Source organism: Nicotiana tomentosiformis, chromosome 4 (assembly GCF_000390325.3).
Source record: "Nicotiana tomentosiformis chromosome 4, ASM39032v3, whole genome shotgun sequence".
Taxonomy (NCBI): Eukaryota; Viridiplantae; Streptophyta; class Magnoliopsida; order Solanales; family Solanaceae; genus Nicotiana; species Nicotiana tomentosiformis.
The window spans coordinates 106,143,683-106,157,998 of NC_090815.1; the positions used below are offsets into that span (position 1 = coordinate 106,143,683).

At 35.1% G+C, this 14,316-nt stretch overlaps 2 protein-coding genes across 3 annotated transcripts; one reads left to right on the plus strand and one right to left on the minus strand.

Moving 5' to 3' along the window:
* Positions 1-1,174: 1,174 nt before the first annotated feature.
* On the minus strand, positions 1,175-5,125 carry LOC104088453 (uncharacterized). The gene is made up of 4 exons (XM_009593128.4): positions 4,945-5,125; positions 2,606-2,755; positions 2,185-2,316; positions 1,175-1,768 (listed from the first exon to the last, which is right to left on the minus strand). Exons 2-4 carry the CDS (start codon positions 2,708-2,710, stop codon positions 1,511-1,513), a joined length of 495 nt encoding a protein of 164 aa, XP_009591423.1. The 5' UTR covers positions 2,711-2,755; positions 4,945-5,125; the 3' UTR covers positions 1,175-1,510.
* Positions 5,126-9,176: 4,051 nt separating this feature from the next.
* On the plus strand, positions 9,177-13,896 carry LOC104088452 (uncharacterized protein At5g64816-like). Of its 2 annotated transcripts, none has more exons than XM_009593125.4 (2): positions 9,177-9,307; positions 13,186-13,896. In XM_009593125.4, the coding sequence occupies exon 2, from the start codon at positions 13,242-13,244 to the stop codon at positions 13,626-13,628; it is 387 nt and encodes a 128-aa protein (XP_009591420.1). In that variant the 5' UTR covers positions 9,177-9,307; positions 13,186-13,241; the 3' UTR covers positions 13,629-13,896. The 2 variants fall into 2 exon arrangements, with proteins under 2 accessions (XP_009591420.1, XP_009591421.1); XM_009593126.4 differs by having other exon boundaries at positions 9,194-9,376.
* The last annotated feature ends 420 nt before the right edge of the window (positions 13,897-14,316 follow it).

Genomic DNA, 14,316 nt, shown 5'->3' on the forward strand with positions numbered 1-14,316 from the left:
CTTTACGTTACTTCAGCCTCCGAAGCTCTCCTTCTATTCAAATAACACAACTTTGAAAATCAAACAAAAGGAAAAAGATAATTTTTATTATAAAAAAAAATGGAAAAAGGAAAGAGAAGAAGTGAAGAGACATGGATCAAACCAGAAAAAGTGAAGAGCCCATAAAGAAGCAGACCATTTTGAACAGAAGCTTTGATGTCCTAAGAAGTGGCTCTTGTCATGTCAAATAGTCCAATGAGAGTACATTTAGTAGTTAGAAAGTACTTAGGACTTCATGGCCATAAAAGGCTAAACCATCTCTGTTTCAAAAACATGTTCCACTATTTGACAATATTTTTTGCTAGCTTTCACTGGGTTCCACACCTGCTCATAACAGCAATCACTGCAAAAAAAATTCCATTTGTAAACAAAGAAGCTCTATCTAGCCTATTTAAACGAATGGATTGTACTTCTTTTATTCACACACTTTCACTGTTCAACCAAGTTAAATTTCCTTTTGCTAGTGCCTTTATTTTTGAGTTACCTCGAGATCATATTGTTAAATCACTATCCTTCATTCGAGTTCGTCTAGCTACTACAATACTCGTTTTCACTACTATACTATTCCGACTTTCACCCCTACAAATGGCCATGTATATGTAATTGCTACCGATATTCTCACTATGGCTTATAAGTTACTACAGTATAATATAATATAAGTATCTATATGAGACTTAACATAAATTAACTATCAATGGAACTTGTCATTTTTTGGGTTTCTTTCTTCCTAGGTAGAACAAATACAAAGTATGGGTTCTTAGTTGATTGTGTAATTTTCTAGCCTAAATATAAATACAAGGCTGTCGTTCAACTTTTTGAGACTGATAGGAACGTGTTGTGAGTCAGTTTTATCGAAGAATTTTACCTTATAGCTTTCTGAATCTATCTCCCAAACCCATGTTCATGTTTAGTACCAGAAGTAACTTAATAACTTATATTTGGTACTTGTGACTTAATAACCCATGTTCATTTTTTACTGCTATTAGGGGCGAAGCTAGAGGTTAATGTACATGTTCGGCTGAACCCAGTAATTTTGGTCCAAATTTTATATTTGTTTTAAGAAATTTATCATATGGCTTCTTCGGAGGAACCCTCAATTACTCTCAGGTTTCTTTAGTTGCATCCACTATGCAGGGGAACACAAAAAGAAGTGTATTTCTACAATTGGTATTACAACTTCGCCACACACTGGCAAAGGCAGCCTGTATATTGCACCCACTGTCTTTTGTTCGAGGTATACATGTAGTAAAAATGTTCTAAAGATACATCTTAATACTAAGTGTAAACTTGCGTACAAAAAAAAATGTGGGTGAAAAGTAGTGGGCGCCAAGTACTCCGCCTTTGCACCCACTAACTTACAGTCCTAAATCCCCCTCTCATATGACAACTTCAGCAATACCTTGGGAGTTTGAGTATTCAATATCATGTCTAACTCTGACTTACTAGGGATCAAACAATTGAGAAACAAAAGCTACTTCATAACATTATCCGCGGAACTAGCAGCAGATAGACCACAAACAACTATTCTCTGAATTGGAGGAAGACGTTCCTTAGGATGAGATGAAGACCTGGAAGGAGCAGAAACACGTCCCTTGGGAATAAATGGAGAAACATGTTCCCCTTTATGAAATGGAGACCCAGAAGGTGCCATCAAACCAAGCTCACGCATAATTTTCACTCGGCGTGTGCTTGGTGCAGATTTTTCAGCTGTAGTGGTCACCTTAGTGTCCTGCCAACATTCTCAATGAGTTAAATGTTACACATCACTGAAGGATTACGTATATAAATATCTATGTACTCATGTTTCCAAACCATTAAACTTTATTTAATGCCTCCAAGTTCTCCTTTGGTCTGTTGAAGATGTCTCCTTTTCCTTTTTTTCAATAAATCAGATTTCTTATTCAAATAATTACCCACCAACCTAGTAATCTGTTGAAGATGCTCTTCAGTTCTTTTTTTGTAGATAAAAGGATACTCTAAATGATTTTTTTTTGGAAAAAATGAATGTATGAAAATGTAATCTTAACACAGAGCAACATCAAAGTAGGACGTTCAATAAGTGCATGGTAACCCAAGTGCATAAGCTTATACTGGAAATACAAGTTTTATGAAAAAGTTTCCGAAAAGAGAACCAATTATACTCACTTCATCCGTGGACCTGTTCTTTCCCTTGAGACCATCACTTTGGGCTTTGCCAGATCCTTTTTCAGTTTTCTGTGGAACTGAGGTATTGATTTTTGCACTTTCTGGCGATTTACTCATGGAAGGTCCAAACTCCTATAAGAAAAATAAGATTCTCAACTTCAAATCCAAGGCAAAAATATTTTGGACAGGCAAGATTCAAACAAGGAACTCATGAGGCAGAACTTGTCTGCTTGTGGAAGTTAGGGATTTTAGCATCTTTTTTTTTTCCGAGTCTACATTACACTTTAAGTTCTTCCAAGTCTTTTTCAGGTTTCTTTTAGCAGCAAGATGGTTCTCCACTTGAGACCTTCATTTTACATGAATCAATCTTTAGCTTCAGAAAACAGGATATGATTAAAGAGAATGGAAGATGTACGCTCACAGATTTTTTGCTGTTTGACTTGGGTGTCTCCGGGATTTTATCTCGCTTTCTTTTTCGACTTTCCTCTTCCTTATGCTTTTCTGAGCCTAACTTTACTTTTGTCATCTCTTTTGTCTGCTTTGCATCTGCTTTCTCGGCAAAGTACCTTGGCTGAAAACAACATGAAATGGCCTTCAATCAATTTATCCAAAGAAGCATGAAAGTGACCATGCAAGTACATAAATCAGGCAAGACTTGACTTGAAAGTAGTCATTTTTGTGAACAGCTCATGCAATTACACTTATAAGTACCTGCTAAATTGGCCCTCTTTTCTTGATAGGGAAAAGGGGGGAAAAAAAAAAAAAAAGGAGGGCCAGTTTAGCAGATATTTCAACAAAACCAATTTAGTCAATTTGGCCCTCTGTAAATGTAGGGACTGCAAATCAATTCATTTTCAAGTTTCTCTTTTATGAAATGTTTGTCAACTTTGACATGTTTAGTTCTGACATGTTTAACTAGGTTACGAGCTATATTGACCACATAGTTATTGTCACAATAAAGCTTCACGGTTCTCCAACTTAATATTCAGGGCTCATAGAAAATCTTGAGCCATAACAACTCACAATTACCTCGTACAATTCTCTTTTTCTAAATACTTAAAAATATAGCTTCTTTTTCATCTAGAACAGTCCCAATTACCAACAACGTGACTCCTCTTGAGGCCGAATGCTTGTAAAACAATGTATGATTACCCTAGCTTTGTTTGTACGTCATATTCAACATTGCAATCCTAAGTCTTCCAAACCATGTCCAAGGAGATCTTTTGAGCTCTTTTTTTTTTTTTTTTTTTGATAACCGTCGCGCACCTCGACTAATTCCATGGGATACCTGCCACCTCCCACCAGCAACAGGTATCAGGTAACTCTATCCACCAAGGCTTGGATAGATGGAAAGAAATCACCTAATATTTGCCTCCGCTGGGATTTGAACCTGAGACCTCATGGTTCTCACCCACTTCATTGACCACTAGGCCACACCCTTGGGTTCTTCTTTTGAGCTCATATAATGCCTTTTCAGTATGCACACTTTGTTTTTCCTAGATTTATGCTAAAACAGGTGGAACTTCCGTATAAATTTCCTTGCAATAGGTAAAAAAAGGCGTTCCTTACTTAAGAACTATAGTAAAGACCAATTACAGTTTGCTACTAGAGATAGCAACACCGTTACTATATCCATCTTCATCTCCGGCGCAAATGACTTTTGATAATCCACCACATAGGTATAGGTTTGTGTATATGTATTTCCTTCTAGTCTCACTTTAAATCTCAATGGATACTTCGGACTTATACACTTCGTTGTGGAGACCATTTGCACCCTTTCTAGTGGCTATTGGTAGATCCTAATCGAGGACAGTAAATAATATCTCAGTAGTCAGTATTTACCTCATTCTAAAGTAACGATTCGGTCATTATCCCAAATAAAAAAGAAGTAACGATTCGGTCTTGCTGAACCCAGCAGGATTTATACGTGCTTTATTCGTGCTGTAGTGGCTTTGTGAGTGCAGGATTAATTGGCCTGGATGATTCTTCAGAAAGATTAGGAGATTGAATCGACGGGATCTTCTTCAAAGGGTGATGTTTCAGAATTTTGGCATAGCACATTGGTGATTCTCTAAAAAACAAATCCTTTTCTTCATAAATGATGGTCACATCCTAAAGAAAAGGACTAGAAATAGAACTTTCTATCTCAGCAAATTTGACATTGTTAGAATTATAGGTTTTATGAGTGGCCGGATTGCTCCTTTGAGTCCTATCAAATGACACTTAACAGCTCTACAATCGAACTTACTTTAATTATGAGAGTGAACACATACGAAAACTTTAGGAGCCAATATAGTTAACTCATTAAAAATCTGGGTAATATCTAGCAAACACCTCCATTCGACTTCTAAACACGAGGATTTGATTCGATTAATCGGGTGAAACACAGAGAGGATAGTTTCCCCCAAAAAAAGTTTATGCAATAGTAAATCATCTATATCAGTTCTGCTTCATTTGGGCCAGTTTCATTCACTAAACAGCAATTTACTTTTTAGGACAAATTTAGGGTTCTCTAAATTTAAGAAATCTCTAAATCTCACACCTATGCTCATATTATCATACAATATTGGCTGTCAATAGCACACCTAATGAAGCATAGCAGTGAATGTGCAACTAGTCAACCCCCAAAGTTTCAAAGTCAAACAAGCATATACTGAAAACATTTAGGACAAATTCAACTAAATTATCCACACAACAAAGAAGAAGAACAGAACAAGGAAAAAAAGAGAAGAAAATGAAGAAGATGAAAGAAGAACATACCGGCTAAGAAGCTCAAACAAAGTTGAAACACCCACTAAGAAAATGTGAAGTCTCTCCTTTACAGAATATATACCAAGTAATCGAATTCTTTATTCTATATATACATGTATTGGGTGAGGAAGAAAAAGAAGAACTTGCCTTTATTATTGTTTAGTTTCCGAATGCCCCTCTTTTCAGTTTCAATTTTCTTAAACCGAAAATGTTAAAAATATACAAATTGATGAGTTTTGAAATTTCCCCCCGTATTATTTACATCATGTAATTTCGATGTATTTAGTAGGACACATCCCCTTGTTTGTGCCGCCCGGTCCAATAGTGCTGTTATTCTTTTCTTACTTTTCCCACATTATTAAGTACTTTTTTTCTTTTAGACATTACTTATTTATTTTTATTTTTTTAAAAAAGGGATGTACATTACATTATTACCTTTATATGATTTTTAAACTTATACTCCTACTAGCAAAACTTATAATTTTTAGAAAGAAAGAAATCAATGCTAAAATTTGCACTAAAATTAATCTGACCTCGTATTATAGGACATTAATTTGGAATGTAAAGAGTATTATTTGTAAAAAATTCCCGTACTCTTTTTCTTTTGACTTCAAATATTATAATTTTTTCAACTTCAACCAAATATTGTCAAAACGCCTGGTCTTTTATATAAACAACGAAAAAAGTTCATATATGCCAATCAACTATACGAAATTGTATACATTTGTCCGTCGTTAAAAATTGGGCTCACATATGCCCTTGCCGTGTATAAGGTGACTCACATATGCCCTTTTTTAGACGGACCTCACTAATAAAATATTTAGCATCAGATTCTGACACGTGTCACAATTTAGTGCATTTCATTTATACCCTAATTTAAATAATATATCAACTCGACTCATCACCTTTATTTTATTAAACCGATCTGACCTGGTACCCTACAATAAACCCCAATCCTATTATATTACCCACTCTCTCACCTCTGCTTTCTTCACCCAAATTCTCCTCTCGCCATAGCGGATGGGTCAATACAAAGTGAGCTTATTATTTGAAAAGTGTGCTCATTTCAATTGGTTTTTAGCTTCAGAATGGTTTAAACCCCTGATTGATTGTTTATCAGGACTTAAAAAAATCAGCTTTTCTATTGGAGGTCAACAACAAGATATTGATATTTTCTTTGCAATTCTTTTTTTGTTTCCAGTGATTTTTACCATTGGCGTGTATAGCATCAATGACAGAAGGCAGTAAATTCTGTTTTCTCTTAGATTCCATTTTCATGTTGTTGGTTGTTATCGTTAAAGTGACGTTGGCTCAAAATTCTGCGCTTGGTGATGATATTCTGTTGAACTGTGGAAGTCATGAAGGTCTTGAAGACACCGATGGTCGAAAATGGGGTTCAGATGTTGGGTCAACATAGTTGAAGGGTAGCAAGTCGTGGAGTAGTATAATAGGATTGGGGTTTATTGTATGGTACTGGGTCGGGTCGGTTTAATAAAATAAGGGTGATGGGTCGGGTTAATTTATTATTTAAATTAAGATATAAATGAAATACACCTGATTGTGACACGTGTCAAAATATGGTGCTAAACATTTTATTAGTGAGGTCCGTCTAAAAAGGGGTATATGTGAGCCACCTTATACACGGTAAGGGCAGATGTGAGCCCACCTTTTAACGACGGGCAAATGTGTACTATTTCGTATAGTTCACTGGCATATATAGACATTTTCCGTATAAACAAATAGATGGGTGAATCGTCAAAACATATAAACAAAGAAATCGACCACGATAACTTAAAACAATATCCACATTTTGATGTCAATCATGCATTTTGGAATTGGAAGTTTTGAAAACTTACTCTATCCTACTTAAATTATTTGCTCAAAAACCACATTAAACCTCATAATTTTAAAATTTGTTAAGACATGTAAATCAATATTCTTTATGAATCGTCTGATTTATAAACTAGTTATACATGAATTACAATTCATAATTGTTATGCGACGAATACTAACTAGCACAAGAATTGTAATACAAGAATGGTAATACTAAGCCAATAATTAGTTTTATCATTTAGCAACTAATACAAGTTGTAATTTAGAGAAATTGTGAATTTCAAAATTTTACTTTATACTACATACTATCACATATTTTCTTAAAAGTGATTTTTAATTTTCACTAGAGCATTGCACATAATTTTAAAATATTTCTAAGTATTGGTCAAGAACATTTTTGTCATTTTAAATACTTAATATTGTTATTAGATGTTGCGCTATTTCACTTTCTATTCACATAAATAAGTACACAATAAACTGTTATGCATATACACTTATGCGAGAAATGAAAATTAAAAAACGTAATATTCATAACACAGAATCTCGAAATGTCGTTCGTCTTTTTTGCCCTTTGAAACTAGATTTCACATTGGATAAAACTGTAATTTAATTATTTTTCTAATATCTATTTTAAATTAACTAAAGTAAATCTTTCCTTATTAAACTAGGTAATTAGGTAAGAACTCTTAATACTTAGGAATTTAAATAGAGTAAAACTTTATTTGTATAAAAAAAAAACTTACCTAAATTAATTTCCCACGGTATCCTAATTTAAACAGGACAAGACCGTATACACACATATAAACTAAAACACTTACATCGGTAGAATTAACTAAAAGATTATTTTTAAAATTATTTTTTAATATGAATTTTATAATACTACTTCTAAGATTGTATTACTTTTGTGAACGAATCTTAAAAATAAACACTAGCCTTAATTTTTAAAATCTGAGTAAGTCATGGACTCACTCCTGTTCATTAATCATTATGAAGAAAAATAGGTTCCAGTTTGAATGAAATTTTCAAAACCTCTTTGCTCATCTATAAAAGAACTTCACGGCTATTTTCTGTAAACGTATAATAAAGCTTTGACTATTGGCATTATTCAGGATAAGGTTTGAGCTTTTTTTTTTTCCTCTCTGATCTTTTTAACCTTAACTTATTCTTCACAGGGTGTAAATTGATATATTGGTAGTTTGGTTACTTATTTACTTTGAAATATTGGATTGCTTGAATGTATTTCTTTAAGTATATACTTGTATTTGTGTAGATTAGCGGATTGTGTAGGATGGGTTTTCACTCTGATGCTTTGATTTAATTTTAGCTAATAAATTTGGCAATTTTTATTATGCAATATCAAATGTACTGACTTCAACTTAAAAGGACATTGTAAGTATCGTGTATTTCTTCAAGCTCTTATTCCTGAGGTGTCACGTGCGATTCACGACCACAAGCTGGAAATAATTGCATGTGATAGTATCCAATAACTCAACTATAAACTCTTGATTTTGTTTATTACTTTCAGTGACTTTATTGAATTAATTCTATTTCTTAGCGGATTGAACAAAAGATGGGGATGGGGACGGGGACGTTGGTGGATATTCTAAAGAGGGAGGTTTAAAGGGTGCTGTAAAATCAATATTGATGTTTTGGTTAGACATTCTGTTGTGTAGCAGTTAGTCAAATATATTTTTTTATAATGGTAAAATATTTACCTATTAACACTATTAACTCTTAACAATTACCATATCCACTAACTCAACATCTTATTCTACACCAGATAAAATAGTCATTTAATGATTTTCTAATTCTTAGGACTTAAAAATCAACTAAATTTTGTTTATTGAACCTTTGTTATTTGAATTAGATAGGATGTCCTATTATTTAAAACTTATAATTCCATTTAGATTCTACCACTTCTTTGCAATAAACATATAAAATTAAACATTAATGTAAATACTTCAATTGGAATAAACACATAATATACTAATCATATAATATTGAAACGACAAATAATCATTAAATAACACTTAATTCTTATACATGTAATATAGGAGTCCTAAAGTAAAATCGCACTCATAATACCACATATTTAAAGGAAAATACGTAGGGTAGTGTTTTTTTCTTTATTGATTAATTAGATAAATAGGATACAATTATATTATTTTGAAAAACTTATACTTTTTTCATTAACTTTATTTTATAATAACTCAAACATAATCTTTTATTTAAAAATTATGTAATTTTTTAAATAAAAAAAAAATTGTACTCAGTAACACGAGATCGCGTACCCTAAAAACTAATTTTATATAATATGTAAACAATATAATACAGAATTTAACGTATAAATTAGTTTTTATCATACAGTAAACCAAATGCACTCTGTATTACCCCCCCCCCCCCCCCCCCCAAAAGCGTAAAAGCTAGGGATAATTATCCATTTAAGCAGCCCCGAGCACCTTGGAGTTAAATACCATGGGGTTGTCGATTTTCCTGTTTCTAAGAGGCTGTCTTCCTATTTTCTTGCAGAGTACAAAAGGTAAAACATCATAGCTACTACAAACTCATTGATTGTCGCTTATTACAGCTGATAAGGATATAAAATCAGGTTTAATATCAATTCTTTTAGCTGATTAATCTGTTTATTTTGGTAGTACGTGGTTTCTTTTTCCACCCCCTTTGAATATGGAGTTTTTTTTTTCCGAATAATATGTGAAATTCTCTAAATTTGACATGTTCTTGATGTTTTATGACACGTATTTGTACTGTTGACATTTTTTTTTTTTTCGCATCTGATGTTATGTATTGAAATTCTTGGAAGGTGTTTGATGAACCCGTTATTTATCCAGCATCAAGTTCAAAGCTTTAGCTTCTGTTCTTCTTTACCCATTAGGATAGTACACGCTTTGACCAGTCTGTTCAACTAAGTCATTAGTAGCGCCTGGAAACTGGATGTGAATACTGAATTTTAAGTCAGTGGTACAGTATACAATTGTAGGGGAGCCTTGGAGCAACAGTAAAGTTGTCTCTGTGTAACCTATAGGTCACGGGTTCGAGCCGTGGAAACAGCCACTAGTACTTGCATTAGGGTAGGCTGTCTAAATCTAACCCCTTGGGGGTGCGGCCCTCCCTCAGACCCTGCGTGAGCGCATGATACTTTGTGCATCAGGCTGCCCTTTTGGTACATAATACAAGTGCATCCATTACTCCTTTGTGGCAGTGGGCGCAAACTTAGCGATAATGTACATTTTCCAAATTATTCCGTTGTCTGTATATACAGTTCGAACTGAAGGCACTCGCTGCTAAAATCTTGAATTAGGCCATAGTGGAGATCTGCATGCAGCTTTCTTAATCTATCTACAGCCGGCCCATTTCCGAGCACCGAATTTTACTACCTTGAACAAGATGATAACTTATCGACGAATGAACAAATGGATTGATATGATTCACTGCACCTTCAAAGAACGGGATGGTATGGCTTGGTCTGCAGTGGTGTTAGTGTGATTTGCTTCTTCTTGGATGGTCAAATGTGATTGAGTGTGGGTTTGGTCTTGGGCATGCTGTAAGGGCTTGAAGTAGTTGAGGCTCGATATATATTGCAAGCATTTTGGGAGGTTAAAGATGTGGTTTTGAAGTTCAAAGATTAAGCTATTGCTAATTAGACAACTTCTAGAGGAACACCGCAGGTTTTCTTTTATTTAAATAACGGTAGTGGTCGAGCCAACTTGTGTGTACCTCGTTCAATCCACGGGAAAATGACTTAGCTTTTTTTGCTTTTGCTGGAATTTGAACCCTGGTCTCCTACCATCATTTCCAGTTTCATTTGCAGTTAGGCCACACCTGCGGATGCAGAATGCTATAGGCTATCTAATGCTAGTGAAGATTTACATGGTCATGGAGATGTTTCAATCTCTTGTTGATTGTTTTTGGTCTGTGTTGGACGTTTGTCCCTTTTTCGGCAGCTAGAAGTGTCATGAAGATGAGGAATCTTCTAGTCCTCCTCCCTACCCCGCTGGGATAAAAAAGTGAGAGGTTAATAAATAATAAAAAGAAAAGATCCGGAGTACTGATTTTTTGGAGCTTTCTGGTTTTGCTTTTTTTATCAGTTCGTTTTGTGAGTTGAACTGGTATAGTTTATCCGTAACGTCAGGAAATGATGAATGAAAAAAGATGCTTTTGCTGTCTATTCTAATGCTTCACTAAGTAAAAAAGAATAGTTTTTTAACAGTAATCCATGGAATCATTAGTAAGCAATGAACAAGCTGTAAAGGAATGTGACTCTACAAGTGCTTAGACACCATAACTTCATATCTATTGATGATAAAGGAATAGTCACATTCCTAAAAGAAGCTCAAGAAGATCACAAAGAGTGAGTGCAGCTTAGTCTATAGTATGCTGGCTTAGATAAATTTGGCAAGGAAAGGTTGAAGTAAGTCTGGTCCATCAGGAAAGCTCCAAAATTTTTGTTTGACTGAGGTGGAAAAGCCATTGGATTAAAAAGAATGCTGGGAAGATTGCAGCAAAAAATTCTTTTTAAATTTGACGTTTAGCATCAATGTCGGAGGATGCAAAGCGCAACTTATATTTATGGTGACATGAAGAAAGTAAAGGTCATTCTTTGGATTGATTTGTTGCAAGTTTTAAGATTTTAGTTCCATAAGTCGCAACTTGCCTTTTCTGGTGCCCTTTTTATAACAGGTCCTACTTGTATATAAGTATGGGCTGTGGCCAGGGTAGTTAACGTCATAAGAACAAAGTGTTGAAGGGCATATAAATAGCTAGCAAGTAGGGCTAGTGCGACAGGACTGTTGTGTTTTGTGCTGAGCTTACTTTGTCATCAGAGAGTAGAAAATTAATCGTGATTAACAAGAATTACTCAATTTCATTTGGCCAGTATGAATGGATTCTGTATGATAAATGATGGAACTGTGAGAATGCACGGGATAAATATTTATTTATTAACAATGATACTTCTCCTACATATGGGACTAGGACATATTCTGCTCCTCCTACATATGGGATTAGGACATATTCTACTCCTATTACATATGGAACTAGGACTTGGTAAAAATATCTGCAAGCTGATCATTCGACATACAAGGCCATAGACTCCCCCTGAGCAACAAAACTAGGTGGTGGCTGTTAAACAGAAGTTGACCGAAAGGTCGCCGGAAAAATTTAAAAATAGTGAGACTAAGCCGAACACTACAAAATAGGTTCTAAAACATCACCAGAAACACAGAAACTTAATATTCACGCCGGGAAATCACTGTTCACGCCGATAAAGGGCACTGTTCACGCCGGATTTTTTTATTTTATTTTTTTATATCAGAATTTGATGTAATTTATATGGGTAGGCTCGGAATCACTGGATGAGTAAGTTGTCCTGAAGAAGCTTTGTCAAAAAGTGGCCGGAATGGCTCACACGCGCCGGAAACGTTACTGTAGTTCGCCGGAAAAGTTACTAGCGGTGCGCGGAGGCGCGTGAGGGACTTTTGCCCGGAGCGATCGACTGTTTCCGAACAAGACGGTAGTGTTGATTTTTGCACAACATTTATCGATGAGGAGATGATGCAAATCAATCTTGAGTCGTTAACCGGAAAGACGCACGGTGGCTGACTTTTCTGTTCCGATGGGACTGGAATTTCTGGGATTCAGTCGCACAAGGGTTTTGGATCCGATGGTGGTACTGGTATATGTACAGTACCACTGTAGCAGTGATGAACCCTGGGAACAAGACGAAGCTACCGGAAAATTGCACGGCGACTGAAGCTCTGATACCATGTGAGAACACACGGGAGAAAAATCTATTTATTAACAATGATACAATGAGCCTTATATATAATACATATTCTACTCCTACTACATATGGGACTAGGACTATTTACACATAACTATCTAACAGGAACAATAGGTAGTAGAATAGCTTCTTTGACAATAGCATTGGCTATTGCTCGTTGCAGTATCATTTAGCAAGTTTTTATGATATCTAAGTTGTTCAAGTCAGGCATAACAGCTAGACAGACTTTCCAGCGGCCATCCATTGTGCTACCGACTTCCAATGTAGAGACTCATGTCACCACCAGTGATGCAAAAAGAAGCAAACAAACGTTTTTCCCTCCCTTTTGCCTTCTTTTTCATCAAATAGATGTGCAATCACTGATTAAAGGTATGAACCAATGATAAGGAATAAATGAAATGTTTCATGTTCTTCAGTTAGCTAAAAGCATAAGAGGAACCCATAATGTACTCTTGCCGTTCTTTCTTTAACGCCTTCTAATTTCCAGGTTGAGCCAAAAGATCTTGATCCTGTTGGATATATGGATGGATTTGTTACATTAATCTTTGTTTGTTTTATGCTAAGTCATTTTGTTATACTAATTCTTGCTTTATATGTCTGTGTGCGTCTATTCATAGGCAGTCAAGAAAATAGGTTGAAGTGTTGAAGACTAAATATTCTCCAGGTAGAAGTAATGGTGGAATGGTGGTGGTCTTTAGTGGGAGCTGCTGTGCCAGCTGTAGTGGCAGGTCAAGCTTTCAGGTTGAAAAAGAGGAGAGATGAGGAGGAGAGGTTAAAGAGGGCGAAAGGCCGTGAGAAGAACTCTGATGATATATTTGTTTGTGAAAGAGTGTGTACTTCAAAAAGGATGCTCAAGAAGGTTGGTGCATTTTCTAAAGACCCGACACCCGATACTTGTGTTACTGTTTGTGGTGTTTCCGAGCTTGATGCTTGTGCTGATGCGTGTGCTCGGACTGTTTGTGTTAATCAGCATCAGGTGCCTAACTGGAATGATATCTGTCTTAAAAGGTGTCAAAGTGAGTGTCTTAGGATCTCACAATCTTCTGTAGGGTCTTCTTAACCCGTTGCTCTAACATTTTGCTTTATCATTTCAAGAATTCTGGTCTATTGACAGTCTTCTGAAGTTCATGAATATCATTTGTGCTATTTATTGTGACTATGCTTTGAGATCTTTGATATTGGTAGCTTGTGAGTTGAAGACTAAGGCTTATTAGGAAAAATAATACATGTATTAGCCTTTGTATTATTAATCTCTTCTGTAGCGTCTTCTTAGCGCATTGCTCTAACATTTTGCTTTTATCATTTCAAGAATTATGTTCTATTGATAATCTTCTGTAGCTCATGAACATTATTTTCGAATTCTATTTTGACTATGCATCGAGATATTTGATATTGGTAGCTTGTGAATTGAAGACTAAAATTACAACACAAACTTGATTTCCAGAACCACCAGAATTCATTAGAGATTGAGATTGATTTTCTTTTCAAACGGTTTTTTTTTTTTTGGATACATCATGTATGTAAGCTGAAGCAAAAAGGTATTCCTTTTTTGTGTTATTTTAAGAGTACATCAATCAATTAACTATGTCTCAATCCCGAATTAGTTGGAACGTTATATGAATCTTGTGTTTTCATTCCACTTTGTTCAGATCCATTTCATTCTAATACCAAATAATTCACTCAAGGAAATTAGGAGCTCCCTAGATCTCATACTTCAACATCTCTCTATATGACATCCAAGTATCAAA